The sequence below is a fragment of the Pagrus major genome, chromosome 9, assembly GCF_040436345.1.
Source record: "Pagrus major chromosome 9, Pma_NU_1.0".
Classification (NCBI taxonomy): domain Eukaryota; kingdom Metazoa; phylum Chordata; class Actinopteri; order Spariformes; family Sparidae; genus Pagrus; species Pagrus major.
Genome location: NC_133223.1, coordinates 5,016,624 through 5,038,230, shown reverse-complemented (window position 1 = coordinate 5,038,230; position 21,607 = coordinate 5,016,624). Strand labels below are relative to the sequence as shown.

Below are 21,607 nucleotides of genomic sequence, written 5' to 3'. Positions count from 1 at the left end.
ATACCACAAACTGTGAAACACAGATCTTCTCAAGTTCTTGATCTTGTGTGTCTCCACCTGGAGGTCAGCATTGAACTTCTCCTGGCTGCGTATCTGTGTCTCCTGCAGCTCCTGGTATTGTTTGTCAAGGAGTTTCTTAAGCTGGATTTCCATCTCAAGCTCCCCCCGAAGATTGTCAGCCTGCTGTCTGTCTTTTAGATGAACATTCAATTGACGATGTGTACTGGAGGGTTATTCAGATAGAGAACAGAACAAATCATCCTGCTGAGGAGAGCACCTCCACTCAAACTCACCTGTTTGTTGGAAAAAAGATGGAGTGGACCGAACATGCAAATATAAGAAGAAACCAAATTCTTATATATACATTATGATGCTGTTATATCACGGGTCTCTGTGCCTGTGTTGGAGTACAAGGAGACACAGACCCAATGACCTCTGACCTCACAGAGGAAAGAGGACATGGAACAGACCTAAGAACACCAGCCATTCTGCCATCAACCTGTCTATAGTCATAAATATACCACACTCCTCACTAAGTCGGTCCTCTCTCTTTCTCTCCTTTTGTACACCCTGTCTGACATTGTCAGAACTGTCTATTAAATTATAAAACGTCTAAATAAATACATCTTGTGTTTCAGAACATGTAATCATTTTGCTCTAAATTGGCTAATGTAGAGGATACCACACTGCTATCTGATGAGTTTTGGTAATAACTTTTAGCACGATTATATAAGAAACGCCTTTTAGCATTCACAGCCAATTACTACTTTTTTCCAAATCATCTGGAATCCTTGGGCTTCCGTAGAGTTGGATTACACCTGACGAGCTGTATGAAGCCATTTTATTTTTGTTTTCAGTTATTTTTTTTCTCCCATTTTAAATCAAGTCCCCATCTACTTCAGTTTAGGAGAATGCTGCAACACCATTTTACTGTGAAGTTCCAAAAATGTTTTGTGGACTATGAAACTTCATCCAAATTTCCATTGGCATGGGGCTGAGTAGATAATGACTCTTTCTTTTGGGGGGGTGAGCTGTTCCTTTAATAGATTTCCAGATTTTTCTCACAGATTTAAAGAACCCATGATGAACCTGGGCAGGTGCAGTTGAACATAAAGCCCCCCAGCCTTCATTACACCACTGAGACATAAGAATCAAACCAAACACTCCACTCAGCAGCTGTTCAGAGATTATATCTCATGGTCTTTGTTGACAGATGGAGCTGCCCTGCTGTTATGTGATTGTAGAAACTCTACATGTGTATTTTTTACAGAACATTTTAAAGACTAAAATGATCATCAGCAGTTGGAGTCTGCTGATGAAAGTCATGTAATGTGAGATTGTTTAATCAGCTGCTGTTTAAGATGAATTGAACCTCAACTTTTAAATTAGACTGCTGAGAAAAATAGAAATCTAAATGTCTTAACTCAATGGACTCTGGTCAAATTATCAGTGATGATCATATGATTGAAAGCTCCAGGACAGTTACTGAACAGAACTTGTGGTGTGATCGTCATCTTAACACGGTTTCCAAGGTTGAACTTTAGACCTCAGCTAATGAACAAGTATTAAAGAACTTGAGTAACTGACACATCTAAACAATTGAATTTATTAAATAAAAAAAACACAAAACAATCACCATTAATCATGTCTACATTGTACAAAACAAAAGTCGAATGATCGCTGCTATTTGCCATTTTACAAAGGAATAATGTCCTGGAAAAGAAACACCACCGACTGTGTGTTCTCTGTAAGTAATAAACTTTATGTAGTTACTTTCCTTTTGCAGCCATTTGTGACTCGCACTTAAAGCAGAGTGTATGAAGGTCAATGTTTAACATCACAGACACCACAGGTTATCACATTTAGACTTTGTAGCTGAGACCTTGAACGGTCCAAACTAGTTTGTAACTTGAACCCTACCTCACGACCCTGCCCCACTCCTCTGCTCTTACATACCATCAGCCTTACTGTATACTGTGCAATCAATATTCAGCTATGAAGGTCAGTAACCTAAAGGCTGCTGGTCAGAGAAAAACTCACAATGCTGCATGCATGAAAATGACTCCAAGACTTAAAAGCTCCACACACCTCAGTAAACATTAATTCAATTGTACATTGTTTTAAACAGGCCCCTGCTGATACTCAGACTCTGGTAATTTAGGCACTCATCCAACTGTGGTCATGTACAAGGGAGCATGTGACATCAGCAGACATACAATGTCATGTCATTATTTCAAGGACAAAGTCACAGAAAATGCTCAAGCTCTGTGAGAAATAATTTGTTTAATTAAATGACAGACTTTAACCTACATAATATTAGCTGAGAAAGAAACATGGCAGATATAAAAAACAAAACGAAAATTAACATGACAAAAATAAAAGGACAGTGACACAATCCTGGCAAGGCATCTTTTCTCGTTCTCTCTCTGTGGTACCAGAGCATTATAAATGTGTATACTATATTAGTTTCTTCTTTGACCACTTTAATCACTTACTACCTCTTACAGAGATGGAATGGTCTCTCCTGTATAAGCAGTTTTCTTTCTGTCTGGTATTTTATATGATGGACTGAGTTTTGTGCCGATGTTGATAGCTGAGGAGAATTCTGATGTAGTAACTGATATTGATGGCCTCAGTTTTTTGAGCAGACTGGGTGAATGGGACAGAGGAGGACAGAGTCGGGCGAGGCTGGCTCCTCCAGACACCCAGCCAAAGGGGCAGGAGGCAGAATCATGTAAAGTAGTGGGGGTCATCAACTGTTTGCAGCTCCAACATACTCATGGCCGGTTAGTCAGTCTGTATGGGCAAAGTGTGGTTGAGGTGGGTGCCAGTTCGTGGAGGATTATCTTTTGTTCCTCAGCCACCCTCAGCACCACTCTGCCTCTTAGTCTGTACAGCGAGTCAGGAGGATTGGCTTAGAAACCCATGCCACCTCCCATACCTCCCATACCGCCCATGCCTCCCATGCCTCCCATGCCGCCCCCTGGCATCTCCTTCTCCTCCTTGGGGATCTCTGTAACGACGGCCTCAGCGGTGGACAGCAGAGACGCTACTCCTGCAGCGTCCAACAGGGCTGTCCTCACCACCTGTGGAGGAAGGGAATAAGAGGTTACAGCATTTCTACGTTCTACATGGGACACGATTCTTGTTTTTCACCCAGACAACTGTCACTTACATTTCAATCTCTTTAAAATATTGGGATATTTTAAAACAGCTCGACTGTATCCTGGTGGCGCTTAGTAGGTTAGGGATAGGCAAGTTCAAATAATATTCACAAAAATAAGTCCAGAGTTCAACGAAAAATACCACCTATAAACCTCATAAAATCTATGATACCCTCTGAACTACAAAGTGTCAGTCATTAGTAGCACACACTGGACACACAAAATCTGCCTTCTCTCTACACATGTGGTTAACTGTGCAGTCAGAGAATGTGTGGTTATGCCAAATTAGACAAGTCAAGTATAACCCCAACCCAGCATACTGTACTGTGTTAGCAACGTTAGCTAGTAACCACTTGAGGAGGCAGATGATTACAACAACAGTGGTGTTGTGACGTGAATGCAATATAAGAGGGAGATGGAATGCCACATTTATAGGCTGAATGTTATCAATAACACCTTTAACTACATTACACCTCCATAATCAATGAGCACTGCACCTTGGTGGGGTCAATGATGCCCTTCTCCACCATGTTGACGTACTCTCCCAGCATGGCATCGTAGCCGAGCTCAGATGATCCCTGCAGGATCTTCTCCACAACTAGTGAGCCCTCCACACCTGCATTCTTAGCGATGGTCATGGCAGGAATACGAAGCGCCCGTCTGATGATATCCACACCTGTGTAGAACAAGCAGAGAGGAAATCAGATTTATAAATTCACTTTTGACACAAAACTGAAATTGAATGCTGGAAAGATGGCTGCTTATTTGTCTATCAATACAGGATTATTGTCATGCCAATAAAGCCTTGTTCAATTTGTCTGGTGCCCTTTATAACTGATCAACATTTTCAATAGTTAAGTATTAAGAGCAGCTCCAGCCACAGTACATGTCAAACTCATAGGCTGAAATAGCAACAATCTGACAGAGCTGTGAGGAGGGTTATGTCCCTTTCACACTGGACAAAAACCCCACTAGGCGCCTGGTGATACTCAGACTCTGGTAATTTAGGCACTCTTCATTCAGCTCAGGTACCACTGGTAGTGCATGTACCATAGTTTGAGAACAGTGGGTTCAGTACATTTAAGCCTATGCATGTGATTTACTAACCGATCTTCTGGTCAGAATTGGCAGTTTTGAGGGTATCGAGGGACGGGATGCAGCGCAGCAGAGCACAGCCTCCACCTGGTACAATACCCTCCTCCACAGCAGCCCTGGTGGCGTTCAGAGCATCAGTCACACGGTCCTTCTTCTCGTTCACCTCCACATCACTTGTTCCTCCGATCTGAAATGGAGAGCATGCATCACAACTTTACTATCACACAACAAAACTATGGTGATCTGCAGTTAGTACTGTCTGCATTTCTGTTAAAGTACCTTGAGTACAGCCACTCCATCAGAAAGCTTGGCCAGCCTCTCGTTGAGTTTCTCCTTCTCGTAGTCACTGGTGGTGCTCTCCAGCTGCTCAGCAATCTCTGCTGCACGTTTGTCAACTTCAGCTGAGCTGCCTCCTCCCCTCAGCAGCAAGGTGTCATCTTTGGTTATCTGCACCTCACCAATCTTACCAAAGTCATGAGCCTGGATGTCTTCAAGAGCCAGACCCAGAGACTCGTCTCCAAACACCTGGAGAAAGGAGGAGATTGATACATATAAAATATGTCTGAATGTCCTCAGTTTCACTTAAAAATCATTTCACACACTCCAAATTAAACTTTAACTGCACAGAATTTAGCACAGACATTCTCAAGTCACTTGACATTGAAAAGTGGACTTACAGTGCCTCCTGTGGCGATGGCCATATCCTTCAGCTGATTCTTCCTGTTGTCTCCGAAGCCTGGGGCTTTAACAGCCACCACCTGAAGTCCAACCTTCAGCCTGAAAGTTAAATTGTTGAATATTTGTTACTATTAATCCTTATTCAAGCCTTCTTTCCAGTGCAATGTGACCCCTCATCTGACTACTCTACTCAAGCTAACCCACACACAAGCTATATTTTACTGGTTAGGTTTGATCAGGCAACAAACACAATGTACCTGTTGAGAACCAAGGTGCTGAGGGCCTCTCCGTCCACATCCTCTGCCACAATAACCAGTGGTTTACGGTGCTGGTTGGCAATCTCCAGGGCTGGCACAATGTTCTGGACACTGGAGATCTTCTTCTCACTGAGCAGCAGGTAGGCATCCTGGAACTCACACTTCTGGCCTAAAAACAGAGATATCAGATTGATGGTGTTCCTTCGTAGGCAAATATGAGGACAGGAAGTGTTGGATAGAACCAATCACTAGGTTTGTATAATAACTTCTGGGTAGAAACCCCCTGTATCACACATTAGCTTAAATACAATTTAAATTGTATTTTTTCAAAGTGTGTACATCTAATTCAAAATACATGTTTGGTGCTGTAATATCTTATTAATAACACTGTAAGTACCACTAGATTTGAGCCCTAATTAACCTGTTGGGCCACAGATAAAAATGACAGCTTGAGTTTACCCAAACTAGCAGTTAGTCTGAGAGGTCGCTGTTGTGTAGATATCAAAGACGCTAGCAAACTAATGTAGTACATGAAAGAAGCACAGCAGAAAGGTCAGACAGGTTGGACCATCGTGTTTTACTATACGTCTTTAAATGTTACAGTTATGGCTGAAAATGGCAACAGAAATAAACAAGTTTGCCTATTTCACATATCTCTGCAAAGCAAATCAACCACCAGTTGTCTACCTGGAATTGACTGTTGATGTTAGTGCGACATCATTTAGTCAGACTATAGACAATTTCAGCGTAGTGTGTAGTCTAGCAAGCTGTAATATATGTGTGTAGTTGTGCAACGAGCAGCCTTACCTTTAGCAGAATTGATGAAGTAAGGGGAGATGTAACCCCGGTCAAACTTCATACCCTCAATGATCTCCAGCTCATCGTGCAGAGTCTTCCCATCCTGACGTGTAAAGCATGTATTGGTTGTCACTTCTCATACCAAAACAACAGTAGACTCTGGTTACAAAGTCTCATCTAGACTAATGCACAGTCTCTATACCACTGCAACTCTCTCTATACCTGTCCTAGTCAAAAACTGGCACTAAACGTAGAGACCATATTACCCCACCCTGACACATCTGAACTGGCAACCAGTAAGATTTACAGTTGATTTTAAAATTTTAACACATACTTTTAAAGTTCAGTAAGGGTTAGCCCACATGTATATTGCTCAAACTCTCAATGCTTTATGAGCCAGAACACAGCCTTAGATCCTGAAGGACCTCTTGGTTCTTTCTCAGTCCAGGCTCAAAACCAAAGGTGACTGTGCTTTCTCAGATAGGGTACGTATGTTTTGATAAAGCCTGCCTGAGGAAATTGGGCTTGCAAAATCATCCTTAAATTCTTTCTAAAAACTCTTTTATAAAACAGGCTTTTATGTGAATCCCTACCTATACACTGCTGTTCGGCTGTTTTCTGTATTTCTCCCATATTTCATTTTATTCCCATTTCAATTTTTTTTATTTAAAGCATTGATCTGTTCTCATCCATATTTCTGTTTGTTGGTCCATTTTGAATTTGTTGCTGCTTTGCATGTAAAAGCACATTGTAAACATTGTTTTAGAAAAATGCTATACAAAATTATTATAACTATTACAAATTAAGCAATCATTAGGGCTATACATCAATCTTTTTATACCTTTATGTGACACTAACCTTGACAGTTATGACTCCCTTGCGGCCGACCTTCTTCATGGCATTGGAAATTATGTTACCAATCTCCACGTCACCATTGGCTGAGATTGTAGCAACCTTAAAGACCAAAGACAATATTAAAGCATTTCATTACAAATTCAACATGTGCAGCTACTTATCATTTCAATGAATTTATTACTAATTAAGTGTACCTGTGCGATCTCCTCAGGGGTTGTGACTGGTTTGGAGAGATTTTTCAGCTCATTAATGATAGTTTCAACAGCCATCATGACTCCACGACGGATTTCCACGGGGTTAGCTCCTTTGCTGATGGTGTCGAAGCCCTCCTTGGCGATGGCACGAGCCAACACAGTGGCGGTGGTGGTGCCGTCACCAGCCTCCTCGTTGGTGTTGTTGGCCACATCCTGAACCAGCTTGGCACCGATGTTCTTGTACCTGTCCTTCAGGTCGATACTCTTGGCCACCGTCACACCGTCCTTGGTGACCTTTGGGCTGCCCCAGCTCTGCTCAATGATGACAGTGCGACCCTGGAACAGAGACAGAGAGTGGTGAGATGACAGGGTCTGTAACACTGGGGTCAGTGAGTTCCAATACCAAAAGAGTTAAATTAATCAATAACCCCGCCAGTGGTTTTAATATAGTTGGTCATGGTATGATTTTCCATAAAGCTTCACATTACCTTTGGGCCCATGGTGACAGCCACAGCATCAGCCAGCAGATCCACTCCCTGCAGCATGAGGGCACGAGCATCAGCTCCAAACTTCACATCCTTTGCGTAGGCTCGGGTGAGGTGAGGAGCCAGTGCCCTGCACACAGGCCTCACCTGCTTCATGACTGTGGGTAAACGAAACATCTCTGTGGGAAGAAAAAACAGAGGGAAAATTATGCAACATGTCTGAGACCATTAATGACCACTGCCATGAACCAAAGGTGTTCCAAATGAAAATGATTGTGTAGCTTTTTGAAAGGGCAAGAATGTCAGAAGAATATTTTACACATTGAAAATAGGTGTGTGGTTCCTGTGATGAGTGGGGCTAAAGTACACCTAAATAATTATTCTCCAAAGCCATCCATCCCTCCCCCAACTATCACAAGAGGACGGATTATGTTACAAAGGTTAACTGTGCCCCTAGTGGTCACTAGTGCTATGATGTGCCACCAGTGAATGAATGAACCTCCACTCATTGGATGGTCAAATATTTTTCTCCAAGAGTTCTCCAAGTCACCTTATACAAAAAGGTACAATATAACCATAAACACATCACAGCAAAGCTCACACCACCACACCAGCATTATGCCAAATCCATGTGATAAAAAATGTTTACAAGAAATCTGACAAAACATCCAACTACCTTCAAGTGTGTTAATTAACGTTTAGTCTGTCAGTTATTATTTATTTATTTTAGCATTTTTGCTTAATAAAAGTCTTAAAAGGATTACACTTTTTTTTTTTTAAATCGTACTGTCGAACCCCATATATTAATAATAAAAAGAAGCTGCCTGCTGTTAGCTGTTAACTGTTTTTTAGCTTCGATATGCTTGCAAATCGTGTCTAGTCATTCAACACCATTTTTATCTATCTGGAAAACGCTGATCTTCATTTCTAATCCGGTTAGTGTTTATACTGGCCTTGATCGTGACAGGATTATTTAGTGTATCCCCAAACCAGTTCCTGGTTACCCCACGTGTGCTCCTCAGGTCGTGCGTCACAAGGTCAAATTGTAAAAGCATGTGCGGAACTGCCTCACCATCCCTGCTCAGCCTAATGAATGACCATCACACTGTCAGCGACTCTCTCGTCAAGAATTGCACAATAATTGTATGACTGGCGACAATTCTTAGTAATGGGTCTCTTCCTGTGTGCCATTCAGGCTGTCCACAGCACTCTACTCGGGTATGACTTCCATAAGCAAAGGTTTCACCAGTCGGACACGAGACGCGACATTCCTGATTAAATAAAATAACTCAATATCCGTCTAAGACAAGATGGTAGCTTACAGAGAGGGTTCGGCAGCTAGCGATAGTCTGTGGTGACATTTTAGCATGCGTGTCCTTGCAGCTAAAAGAGAAATCTGTTAGCAAGGAGTAATTAAAGCTAGCATTGCTGAGAAGTGTTGCGCCGAGTGTTACACCTAAGCCAGGACAAAATCTGACATCGAGGGCTAGCGTTCGTCAAAAGTATACAGTATGGAATATGTACTATGTAGCTTTGAAGACTTTATAAAATGTCAGCACTTACTTGTGAGGTAAAAAGCTTGTGGCGGCTACAAGGTGCTCGTCTGCAAGACGGAATGATATAACGACTGGAAGTAAGGACAGCGGTGTAGAGCAAATAAGCTGCCGAGAGAGGACTGCACATGGCCCATCACATCCGGGTATTTCACCGGCACGCCCCGGACTCTGAATAATATCATAATGCTTATATATTTGTCTTATATGACTTTCTTTCTAAAGAAACGAGCTCGCGGACTAAACCACAGTAAAGGTTTTTATAATATTATACCGTAAGTTATGTGTACACTTCACCATTAAGGATGTTTTATTCACAATACATGTCAGTGCTCGTTCCAGGGCAGCCTATTCTAGAATTTTCGCGTGTGCCATTGGAGGAAAAAAATAAAGGTCAAAGTTGACATTGTGCAATATTGCTCCTACTTTAAATGTGTGAATGTCAGAGAAATAACCAGAATACAGTTTAGAAATCACCCACATAGGTTCGTTTCATTAAACAATCTGTATAAATGTACATTAATTGTTTTACTCTTTGCATTTGATGTACTAGAATTTTCTGTTAGGCAACGAATCGGCCTTCAAGTTCAGGTCAGGTAGTGCGCATGCGCAAAATCCTTCTGGATATTTCCTCACGTGGAGTGATTCCCCTTCAGTGTGTCAGATCCACGCTCACGAAAAAACCGGGGTGCAGTTCCACGCCGACTCTCAGACATCAAGAAATGGTAAGACACTTCGTCCAAAACTGTCACCATTACTTACTAAACTACAGAGTCAGATAGACAGCCAGCGGACCGACCACATATTTGACCAGGCTTCATATGGCTGCTAAATTATCGTTAGCAGTTAATGTTATGTTAGCTACCTTTAACATCGAGTCACAAGGTCAAGCCGCTGAGAAGCTGAGTGGGAAAGGGGACATTTGCTAAATACATTCATGTTTACGTCATGATACATTGTGGAAAACACTAGAGGAGAAGACAGACGGGTTTTATTTGTATCTATTCTCTATCGTTAAACTTGCAGGTGCAGCTACATACTCAGTGTTAGCTAACACATATTTCTGCACACTCAGTAAGATGAGTTGGTTTTTCTATCATCGTATGATCATCTGGGATCCGATAGATGTGTTAAGAAATGAATCGCATACCTTATGAGAATCTGACCCTGGCATTCATAAGTGCAGCAGTCACATGTGGCTGATTAACGTGTATGTGGGCACATTGATCAGTATTCAGACAAGTGTGGTGCGATTATCTTAAATTGGCTTCGGTTGGTCGGATTCATCTGTCATATTGCACAATGCATGCCCTTGCTCAATGAAAAAGTATGAATTAAATACGCGTTTAAATCATATCCGGCTTCCGGTACGTAGGCTGTGACCTCATGACCTATCAGCGTACAGCCAATGTCCAATCAGAGCGCAACCCTGTTAACATAGTAGCAGAAGTAGTATGTGATAGTAACCTGTTTGTGTTATGACTGTTTATCTGCTGACATGCTGTGAAGAATGTTGACTCTAGCAGCACTAAGTAGTACTAGAAAAACAAATGGTATGAATATAATACCAAAATTGTAAATGGATAAGATACAGGGCCCAAAAGCTGCAAGCTTTTCATGTGTATCTACCTAAAACTACCAAAAACAGCCCTGCAATAAATCCTGGCCTTTATGAAGCTTATAACAACTCAGTGGTCATTGTGCAGGCTGTAGTTTGTAGTGCTGTTGATCTGTATTGCTGTAATACTGAGATGTGTTAACCCTAATTGATTGAAATGGGCTGGGCAAAATATTAAAAACACCATAGTATAATAACAGTCTTTGCAGCTGATAGTTGGAAAAAGTGAGGTTAATCATAACCATCTTATGCAACTTGTACCCCTACCACTCTGTAAAGTACTACAGAGAGAACCTTCTGGAAAACTGAACAAACAGGCCTTGAGTGTTATCTTGACATGATGAAAACCTGCAGGATATTTCATCACCAGTCAAGGCTGTTATCATAGCTCAGTGTTTTACCCAAAATTCCAAGATGCCTCTTTATCATCAACGTATTTCATGAGCAGTGCTTTAGTTAAACAATGAGTAACTAACCAACCCACCTTTGGTCATTTCCTTAATCTGATCAGTCAACAAACTGGGACCTGTCCTTCTCCCAACCTTAACTCCCTCCTCCTCTCTCCCAAACAACCTTCACCCAAGGTCACGCATACATCTGCTGTTATCAGACTGTTGGCAGCTGGTGTTTTAAATCTTCTAAAGCTGCTGTCCTCCCGCATTCATCTGCTGGTTGTAACTTGAACTTCACACTGCCTGAAATATAAGATATAATAAAGAAATGATGACATTCATTACACTGGGTTTTGCAATAATTGACTTCACAAAGGCAGCCTCTGTGAAGGAGCAGCTCATTTATGGTTGAGACACAGTCCTCACTTAAGATCTCTGTAGCCCTAACCTGTGCTTCCCCTCCCCCTCTCAACTTCCCATCCCCCTTTCCCTACAGAGCAGCCACAATTGCAGATTAATCACTCCTGTATTTCAACCTGAATATCTTTGTGTATTAAAAATATTTCTAACCGACCACTATCAGCTTGGTTAGAGATTCTATCTTATCACAGTGTGTGCTTGCAGATGTTGCAAAACCAACTCAGTGGGTGGGGGGTGGGGGGGTCCACTGTCTTTGGGGTTTATGCAACACAAACCTTGTCTATGACCCAAGACAGCCCCCTTGTGGTACTATGGGGTTCTAACAGAAAATGTCAAAACTTTATTGATGGTGTGACAAAATTAAAATATTGTTTGATAGTTATTGATACTATTTGCTAATTTTCTGTCTTTGTGGTCACTTGCAGGCCTTCAGAAAATTCCTCCCCTTGTTTGACCGTGTGCTGGTGGAGCGCCTCACAGCAGAGACTGTAACAAAGGGCGGCATCATGCTGCCAGAGAAGTCTCAAGGCAAAGTGCTGCAGGCGACAGTAGTGGCAGTGGGACCTGGCTCTGTCAATCAGGTGATAACCTTTTCTCGGCCTCCTTGTAAAGCATATTTTCTAGGAGCTGTGTTGGCTTTTATAGTTATTTGGCTGTGAGAAATCATGGGTAATGTTTGGTCTGCTGTTTTCTCTAGAAAGGGAACTTGCAGAAAGTCAGTGTGAATGTTGGAGAGAAGGTACTCCTACCAGAGTATGGTGGAACTAAAGTCACCCTGGAGAACAAGGTGCAGTAAATTTTCAATTCAAGTCTTTTCAATTGAATAGGTTAAGTGTTATTTCCTTTGTGCCTCCCTTGGCTAATTTGTTTTCTTACTCTAACCTTCAGGACTACTTCCTGTTCCGTGATGGAGATATCCTTGGAAAATACGTCGAATGAGTCTTCATTTTTATTTTAGTTGCTGTAAAACATGTCAAGTCCCTGTTATCCCTGGAGAGAAGAAATTAAGTTGCTTCTTTCATGTCTGTTTTTCTTTTTTCTATGTTATTGCAAATGTAAATAATTCTAATTGCATTTTGTTAAAATAATAAAGGTGAACTGTTGATTGTTGTCTTTTTGTCTATGGATTTCATACATTTCCTGAAAGTGGTCAGTAGTTGATATTCAGTATACTTAAGAGAAATATTCAGACATTGGCCACATACAGTAGAGTCTGCAAACAGAAATGAACATGACTTGCCAAGAACAAGAACCACTTGATATCATTTGACCATTGTCATTTAAAAAAATGACTTGAACTATATTCTCAGTATATTGATATCACATTTTGTGACCTATCCAACAACTACTATCTGTGCCCTGTGTATGTACCGGTTGCCTCCCTGTTCCCTTTAGATGCAGTGCACACAATAGAGTAAACCTAGGTGCTTCATTCTCAGATTAATAAGTGCTCCTGCTGTAATAACGTCAACTGCCTCAGGTGAATTGTTTGTCAGTCAGTTTTTTAGGAATATGCACCATCAGCGCACAAGACAAGGTAATAATACAGGACCCTTGTGAGTTAATATTGTACTTACATACGTAGTGCAAATTTTCTGGCAAGTCTGAAATAAATCACCAGAAATCAATTGATAAATAGTGGACCTTGGACTTTTGGGCCCCTGAGGGTCTGGTGCTTGCTTGTCTCTGTTGGCAGCCCTGTCCAGCCTTGACTATTGTGTAGTTTAAGCTATAACAATGCATCATGTTGTATAAATTGTTAGTGTTTTATATGTAAAGGCTTTATCCACAGTGTAACTGATACATAGCTGTAAGACAGATGACGTGTCCGAGTAAAAAGTACAATATTTCTCTGTCAAATTTAATGTAGTACAAGTGTGAGTCAGAAATATAATATTTATTTTTCAATGGACTGAAGAAGAAATATAGTTTTTTATTTATTTTTTTTAACTAGAAAGAAATAATCTTTTTATTGTTTCTCTTGTTACCAGTCAATTAAATAATTCACACTTCTATTTATCTTCGACTAGCTCATTTTATATTTCATCTCCTTAGTTTTACTACTTGTGATGTTTCTTGGCACGTTTGTCATTTGTCTTTTTCCTATTTTCCCCAAACATGTTGTATTTCTTAATCTCTCCAGTTTTCCCTCATGTCTGTGTAACTAGGAACGGTAGTGCCAGGGTGCCAGGGTGTCGAGTTGAAAACCGTAATTACACATTAGTTTGAATGGAAATGTTACAGTAAAGTAGAAGTGCCTGAAATGTGCAGTTAAGTACAGTTAGTAACGTGTAAACATAGTCACACTTCACCACTCCTGGTGTCATGTAACATTTGAGTGTGCCGCTCCGTGTTCACATCACATCCGAGTCTGCCGCTACAACACAGCCGCTGACGAACATCCGGGTATTCTGTCGAGATGGTCATGGCGGAGGGTACTGCAGTTCTCAGGAGGAATCGGCCTGGAACCAAGGCAAAGGTGCGTTTCACGCAGCAGGAATACGTGAACATTACTGTAAACAAGACCCAACGACTAAGGAATGCCGTCTCATTTTAGTGGTGTGGTTTGTCTCCACGTCTTTTGTCGACAACTTGCTCGCAGACAACATATAGGAAGGGCCTGACCTGGAAATGGCCAGCTAGCTAACGTTAGCTTTTGCTCCGTCTAGTTCCTGGAGTAACGTCAACTAATACGACTGTGGGGTTTACTGTACATTTCGGAGCTCCGTGTGATGACCATTGTTGCTTTAGTAATCAAATAGGGGTTTTGGCGAATGAGGTTCGTAGGATGATCCTCAAACACACAACCATGGCTAACTTGCACCCTAGCATAAATGCTCTGTAGCTGTTTGCTTTGCAGGAAGCAGTCGCACCCCCAGCTGACGCTATCTAGCTAGGTTAATTAGCTAGTGTCAGGTTAGCTTCGGAGCTGTGAGTAATGTAGAAAACCGAAAGGCTGCTAACTTTGACGATGCGACATTCTCTCTGCAAAACGGAGCTTTGCCTGTAACCATACTTCAAACTTGAGTTCGATTCTTGTACACCATATGTCATTTGTCCTATGTGTTGTAACGATATGGTTTCCCGAATCTGGTTGTAAAACGTCAGATGATAGCTATGTAGCAATGTTTATGCCACAATGCCAGCTTTGTCCGCTTGGAGTGTAGACTAAAATTGTTCTCCCTCCATGTATAGGATTTCTACAACTGGCCGGATGAATCATTCGAGGAGATGGACAGCACTCTGGCTGTCCAACAGGTGTGTTGTCATGTCATGTCATGTCATGTTGTGCGTGGGTGTGAGTGCTGCCTTCCGATTGGGTTTGTGTAATCTGTCAGAAGTGTATGGTGATATCATTGTGTGTGAGTAAGAGCTAAGATTATGTCGTCGAAGGAACATCGATCAACCAATTTCTAGATTATGATGAATTTGATATGTAATACGTATGAATAAAGATGTCTTTTACAGGATACTTAATCAAAGCAAGCTATAGGTGCATAGTATCTGATTACGACAATCATTATTATTATGAATGTGATATGACGTAAAGGCATTCATTGTTGATTTCAGTTGGCCACAACGGCCAAATACGTTCAGAAAGTAGACCCACTTGAAGGACAAGTTTGCACTTTGTAATGTGACCTAACACAACATTCACATGGCCATGCATTCAGAGAAAAGGATGAATGTTTGCTGAAATGATTTCCCCTGTCCATACTTGTCATGAAGACATCCAATTAATACTATTTCAATGGGAGTGATGGGGGACTAAACCGCAGTCCTAATTCAGTGAGAAATTGCATTCCTAAAGTCACCTCTATCAAAACTCTTACTGCCTTCAAAATGTATAAGTTCTGAAATATTGAGATGAAAAAAACATACTGTTGCTTCATTGACAAACATAAATCACAATATACAAGCAAATTTCTAATAATACTTCAGCTGACCGTCTTCTGGTGATCTCCTTACTTCACCTTACTAGCATTGGTTATGAATGTCTATCAAAGACTGAAGATTACATTTTATTTGAATATCTCACTCTTTGTGCCGTTGCTTAGATTTTAATTTCACTTATTTCAGATGTTTTACACAGAAGGTACTGAAGATGAGTTTAGTGCACTGTAACAGCAGTAGCTTGTTTGTTTTTGTACTTAAGTAGCAGAAAAGGAGGTTGCCTACCCCGTGTGGGTACCTTACTCTCTTCCCATTGACTTACAGTTCTGCAGGTTTTAAGTCCACAGTTTGGCCCTTGTGACTGATCTGGCTAATTCAGACTCCTGAAGCCTCATAATAGCTTCAGCTGAACTTTAGGTACTATTATTATGCAGAAGAAGGACTGGATTCTGTCCCCTGTCTTTCACATAGGAATCACATTAGGCTCTTTTCACAGACTGTAAGGAGGGCTGAATATTTAAGTGGCCATAAACTCTTTCAGTGTACATATGTTTTTGTGAGAATTGAACCACAATATACTTGGAAAAAACACAAACCTATCTTTTAACTGTAATGGGCTTTAAAGGCCAGGAAATGACATGTAGGTGATGTGATCAAAATCTCACTCTATGTAGTTTGATCACACAGTATACAAATGTATCTTCCTCCAGTTGTGTAGCCTTCATTCTAAAATGATTTTTATTTTAGTTTCCTAGAAAATCCCTGACAGTAGAATCATTAGTTAACATAGGCACTGTGGATTATCTGTATTATGTCTATATCAAGGTGATGATCACAATGCTGCTGCTGAGTGAGGGTCTGTACTAAAGTGTGTTTGATGACTCTGTTTCAGTACATTCAGCAGAACATTAGATCAGATTGCTCCAATATCGACAAAATCCTGGAACCTCCGGAGGGTCAGGATGAGGGGGTGTGGAAGTATGAGCATCTCAGGTATGTTCAAAAAGTTTGTGCCAAAACATTTTGGGCACAGTTTTTCATGTAGTCTTGGAGTGTGTTTTTTTTATTTAAACATTTTATTTATTCATTTTACCTAAGTGAGCAAAATGGTGTTAACTATTAGAATAACAGCAATGACAGAAAAAGAAAAATCCAAAAATTACAATAGAATTTAACAATATCAGTCTCCCCATGTTGAGAGTAGCATAAAGTTCATTCATATATTTTGAGATATTTTTGACAAGTCTTATTGCCGTTGACCCTTTATATCATATCATATATGTTGGTATGGGAATGTGCTGCAAAGATTCACGCATAAGGCAAAAAAAAAAAGACTATTAAAAAAAAACAACCTATATATATTATAACTGAAACACTACCCACCACACAAATAGATCAAATCCAGATCAAGCCAACAACAATATATTAAACAAAATACAAATATAAGAAGAGACTTCTGAATGACATGAACAATTAAGATGCTGGAAAGGATCGATTCTCCACATTATGAAGGGAAACCTGATCCTACTGTATTTTTTACATGACTTGTTCATTTAAGTGAATCTCAGTTTCTCAATTTGAAGACACATCATGACATGCTTGATCCATTGTATAAAAGGGAGGGCAGGCAACTTTCTTATTTAAGAGGATTAATCGTCAAGCTAACAATGAGGCAAATGCTTTAGTATTCAACTGATATGAAGTTATGTTGTGTTGAAGGTTTGCAAAATATTGCCATAAATTGGTAAGGTCTATTGTGTAGTTACAGATATATGATGACAGGGCAACTACTGATGTTCAGGCATGGTGGATTTATATAAGAACGTGTAAGGGCTGTTTTCAAACATATTGTGAAAATATGAGCAAATGTTGGGGTTAATGGAAAAGATGTATAGATGTATAGATGTATAGAGCATAGACATGCTCTCAGACCTCTTCACAATAGTTGTGTTTTAAAATCTGTTCCCGAAGTTTGACCATTACCTGGTTGCTGAAGCAGAAATCATATATAGATCTGACAGTATATGCCCTCATGCTCATTTGTCTTTTTAGTAACTGTGCTCTTGTTCTCTTTGTAGGCAGTTCTGCCTGGAGCTCAACGGACTAGCTGTAAAACTGCAGGTAAATGATCTAACTCAACAGATACAGTTGGGTTTTTTTATTTCATATTAGATGATGCATATATTTAAAGGTTTTCTGTGTACCTAAAGCAAATATATACATGAGATATAATTAAGGGTTTTAAAAGAACACTTATTTGGAAATGAGCTGTTGTTTGAGCTGTTGTTTGACCTGTTTGTAAAGGGGACACCGGTATCCTCAACATGTCCCCAGCAGGTTATTGATACTACATACTCTGCTGTTGGATAAGTGCAAGAATTCAATTTTACATTTAAAATATAGCAGCCAGTTTTGTACAAACTACTGTTAGTGTTGATGTCTCACCATTAAATTTGAGAACTGTAGACTGAATTGCACTGAAAGAGATGAAAGGATGTAATTGTAAGGAGTAGTGCTTTATAAGCATGTTCAGTGATGCTCGTCCCCTTCTTCAGAGTGAGTGCCATCCAGACACCTGCACCCAGATGACAGCCACAGAGCAGTGGATCTTTTTATGTGCTGCCCACAAGACACCCAAAGAGGTGAGTCAACACGGTGCTTCATTCAAAGCTCATTTTGTCATTAACAGCTTTATGCTGTACTTTTTATCCCCTCTGAAGATTACTTTCACGTGTTTGAATCTCTAAACATGATGTATTTGTCTTTATGTTTGTGCTCTTAATGACAGTTCTGTGTGTTTTGTCCTGCTGCATCTACAGTGCCCTGCCATTGATTACACCAGGCACACGCTGGACGGAGCTGCCTGTCTTCTCAATAGCAACAAATACTTCCCCAGCAGGTCAGTCTTCTTCCTTAAACCTGTAAAAATTGATGTTTTTGGCCACTTGGAGGAGATGGAAACGAGCTATGAATGAGAAACTGACTTATCACCTTTTAGTTAATGTGGCTGACTTGTAAGCAAATAGTTGCTAGCAGTTACAAAGCAACATAATTATTTATTTGCAGATGTGTTTCTGCCCACCTGGCAAACTTTACTCCAATATTCACTCTTTCAGCTGTTATTTTCTGTTTAACTCCTGAGGGAAATCTGATTCTTCAGCTGATCAATTTCCACCAGCTAGGTTAGTCACTAATTGTGTCTGTTTGCTGCTGAGCAGGTAGATTTCAGTTTTTAGAGATTTTTTTTCCTGAAAGCAGCTGCCTGCTGCTGTGAGAGTGAACGAACGGGAATGTTACAGGCAGGACAGCTAGACATTGAGCTTCAACTCATTACCAAATCTCAGTAGAGTCGAAGGGAGCTGCAGATTTAGGTGATTCTTCTAGTAGGTTCATCACTATGAGTGACCCCCTTTCATATTGTCATTTGATGCATTGTCATTGTGAAAAGAAGATTTATAGTTGCTTTAAGGCTGGGGTATACTTGAAATAAACGAGTTTGTACATGAAGTTGCATACTGTCATCTCCCCACACCTGGCCAGTTGTTGTGAGAAGTGGGCCTGTTAGGGCTTTTCAAACTCCATAATCTCAGCCCTGGGCTTAGAATATACACACTGACTGTTCACCCGAGGGTTCACCTAAACCCAGTGCTATTCAATTCTCACTGCATTTTCACTAACCCTGGGTTAAATATCTGTTTGACATTATCTACCCTCTTTACTTTATCCCCGTTCTTTGTACTGCTACCTGTTAGCCTCACGTTTAGTTCATATTCAGAGAATAAGCCCACAAACTCTGGGCTAACCCTGCTCCAGAGCAGGGCCAGCAAGCCTTAGGCTAAAATAGAGATTAGCCCACTTTGGAATGTGCCAGTGTGGACGGCTGTTGTAGCCTGGGACTAGGTGCAGTGTGAAAAGCACACTTGTCACATTGTTAGTTTCAGGAAATTTAAACAAATAATTGTTTGACCCTTTTACTGCCATCATGTCCCGAGCTTTGGATTGCTGTGAAAAATCACCATGATACCATTGCACTGGCTTACAGTTGGTACATCATTTTAAACAGCTACCGAATGATTTGTCATTCTAGGGTAAGCATCAAGGAGTCATCAGTGGCCAAACTGGGCTCCGTCTGTCGTCGCATCTATAGGATATTCTCTCATGCCTACTTCCATCACCGCCAGATATTTGACAAGTATGAGGTAGGTGTCTTTGGAAATACCTGATGAAACAATAACACTTGAGAAAATTTAATTTTGGTGTGTGTATCTTTTCCATTGTTGACTACATGTTAAAGGTACAGTACTCTTGAATTCAGATTAAATATAACAACGACCTAAATATAATAAAGACTATAACTGTAATGCAAGTAAATAATGGCCCTGTGCACAATAAAACGCAAATGTCAGGTGTTTAGTTTTTGATGTGATTTGTAAAGCTGCTCAATTAAGCAACTAGTATGTTGATGAATCAAAATGCAGAATTTCATTGTTGCTGGTGTGTGTGTGTGCATTTGCGTTTGTGCATAGAATGAAACGTTCCTGTGTCACCGGTTCACACGCTTCGTAATGAAGTACAACCTGATGTCCAAGGACAACCTGATCGTGCCCATTCTGGAGGAGGAGGCGCAGAACACCTCATCAGCTGGGGAGAGCGAGGCCTAAGAAACAGCTGCTGCCATAAGGGAGACAAATGTAAAAACACAGTTTTACACATTACAGAGGAGACACATTCACACACTTGCATATACAGGACACACACACACACACACACACACACATATATATAAATATATATATATATATACACACTACAGTGTATTAAGGCTCCTGTCTAGTAACACTGTCCATGTCCCTCCACCCTCGTCACCTGTGTCTGTCTCAAAGGAAGTAAGGGTAAAGAATACCAGGAGCAGAGTTCAGCCATGCCTGCAGGACAAGATGATGTTTTCTGTCCTAGTTCCACCCTGTCTGTCTGTCATTCAGATTCACTGTGTCTCTGCTCCCAGTGACACACTTGTCTCTGGATACAGCCCTGCTCCCACACTACTCCTTTAGGGATACCCTCTCCTTTAATCTTCTTTAAGCAGCTGGATTTGCAAAAACCTATGTAACCATGGTGACCTGTATTGTTGACGAAGGCACACACTGACAGTCCGCCTCCCCCTCTGTATATAACCCCCACTTCCCTCTCTCTTAATTCACTATCATGTTTTCTGATGGTGCTTCACTCTTTTGTGTCTGCTTCTGTTCTCTATTTGCTTGTGTTGCCTACCAGCCTGTTTGGGGGTGTCCCATGAAATGGATCACTAAATTAGCCTGCTGACTTATAACGCTATTAAAACACAATGTAGGTGTGTGGCTTGTGTGGTAGTGAACAAAGACAAACTTAATCTCTAGCTTTGTAAGTGTACTAGCAGTCAGATATTCTTTCTCTTCGGCCTCTGAAATGTTGTTTCAGGGTATTTAGGAAGGCTTGTTGGCTAACTCTGATCCTGCTTTGTGACATGCCCCCATTTTAATACTGTGTCAAATGTGCCTGATATTCCCCTTTCCTTCACATAATAGTAACTGAAACCATGACTATAGGGGGGAGACTAAGCTGCTGTAAGCCAGTTTTTACCCCTCTAAGCATTTGATGAGTAAATACCACGAGGAGGGAATATCAGCTACATTTAAGTATTGGAGCACAACCTCCCTTCTTTTACCCTCTCCCTCATTAAGTTATTTTGTGGGAGGAGTCTTGTCAATCCAACCCACTTTTTTTTTAATGGACTAAAAAATTTTGTTACTGTCGACATTTTCATGATGTCTGTTAATAAAAAAGACCTATTATTCAGATGGTTGTGTGGACATTCATTTTTCATTTTCATTGATGCAGCAGTGTTTCTGCAAACCAGTGTGTAAAGTTTAAGGGCCCAGACGCACCAAATCAACATCACAGAACTAGTGGCCACAAAGGCTGACTGTTGCATCGCCTCATATCTGGCTGTGTTTTGGCCAAAAAGCTGCACTTGAACACACCGCAAAGACTCCAGCCTTTGGTGCAGGTATGATACAGGGAAGTGTTTTTTGGACACAACTCACACTAGTATATACACTTCTAATCAAGAATATGTCTGATTAAAAAGATGCTAATGGCACTGGCGTAGAGGCAGAGGCGAAAAATAAGGAGAAACTACACTGGTCAACAGCCGACTCTCGGCCA

At 40.8% G+C, this 21,607-nt stretch overlaps 2 protein-coding genes across 4 annotated transcripts; one reads left to right on the top strand and one right to left on the bottom strand.

The window, feature by feature from the left end:
• Positions 1-1,590: 1,590 nt before the first annotated feature.
• Positions 1,591-9,207, bottom strand: hspd1 (heat shock 60 protein 1). Its single transcript, XM_073472987.1, has 11 exons — positions 9,090-9,207; positions 7,530-7,705; positions 7,042-7,377; positions 6,851-6,946; positions 6,002-6,095; positions 5,195-5,363; positions 4,937-5,036; positions 4,539-4,784; positions 4,272-4,446; positions 3,662-3,840; positions 1,591-3,086 (listed from the first exon to the last, which is right to left on the bottom strand). Exons 2-11 carry the CDS (start codon positions 7,701-7,703, stop codon positions 2,916-2,918), a joined length of 1,740 nt encoding a protein of 579 aa, XP_073329088.1. The 5' UTR covers positions 7,704-7,705; positions 9,090-9,207; the 3' UTR covers positions 1,591-2,915.
• A 462-nt stretch (positions 9,208-9,669) lies between these two features.
• Positions 9,670-21,238, top strand: LOC141001854 (MOB-like protein phocein). 3 transcript variants are annotated; one of them, XM_073472990.1, is made up of 9 exons: positions 9,670-9,804; positions 11,935-12,090; positions 14,705-14,767; positions 16,296-16,396; positions 17,482-17,524; positions 17,959-18,045; positions 18,223-18,302; positions 19,491-19,602; positions 19,930-20,147. In XM_073472990.1, the coding sequence occupies exons 1-9, from the start codon at positions 9,685-9,687 to the stop codon at positions 20,062-20,064; spliced, it is 897 nt and encodes a 298-aa protein (XP_073329091.1). In that variant the 5' UTR covers positions 9,670-9,684; the 3' UTR covers positions 20,065-20,147. The 3 variants fall into 3 exon arrangements, with proteins under 3 accessions (XP_073329091.1, XP_073329090.1, XP_073329089.1); XM_073472988.1 differs by lacking the exons at positions 9,670-9,804; positions 11,935-12,090 and adding an exon at positions 13,884-13,988 and having other exon boundaries at positions 19,930-21,238; XM_073472989.1 differs by lacking the exons at positions 14,705-14,767; positions 16,296-16,396; positions 17,482-17,524; ... (2 more) ...; positions 19,491-19,602; positions 19,930-20,147 and adding exons at positions 12,207-12,296; positions 12,398-12,612.
• Positions 21,239-21,607: the final 369 nt, after the last annotated feature.

Bases quoted from the DNA above. Each gene is read 5' to 3' on its own strand.
- hspd1 (XM_073472987.1), bottom strand. From the start codon at position 7,703: ATGTTTCGTTTACCCACAGTCATGAAGCAGGTGAGGCCTGTGTGCAGG. The intron at 6,947-7,041 runs GTACACTTAATT...TTGGTCTTTAAG, and splicing joins CCCCTGAGGAGATCGCACAG to GTTGCTACAATCTCAGCCAA. The intron at 6,096-6,850 runs GTTAGTGTCACA...TTTACACGTCAG, and splicing joins AGGGAGTCATAACTGTCAAG to GATGGGAAGACTCTGCACGA.
- LOC141001854 (XM_073472990.1), top strand. From the start codon at position 9,685: ATGCGCAAAATCCTTCTGGATATTTCCTCACGTGGAGTGATTCCCCTT. The intron at 9,805-11,934 runs GTAAGACACTTC...GGTCACTTGCAG, and splicing joins CTCTCAGACATCAAGAAATG to GCCTTCAGAAAATTCCTCCC. The intron at 18,303-19,490 runs GTCAGTCTTCTT...TTGTCATTCTAG, and splicing joins AACAAATACTTCCCCAGCAG to GGTAAGCATCAAGGAGTCAT.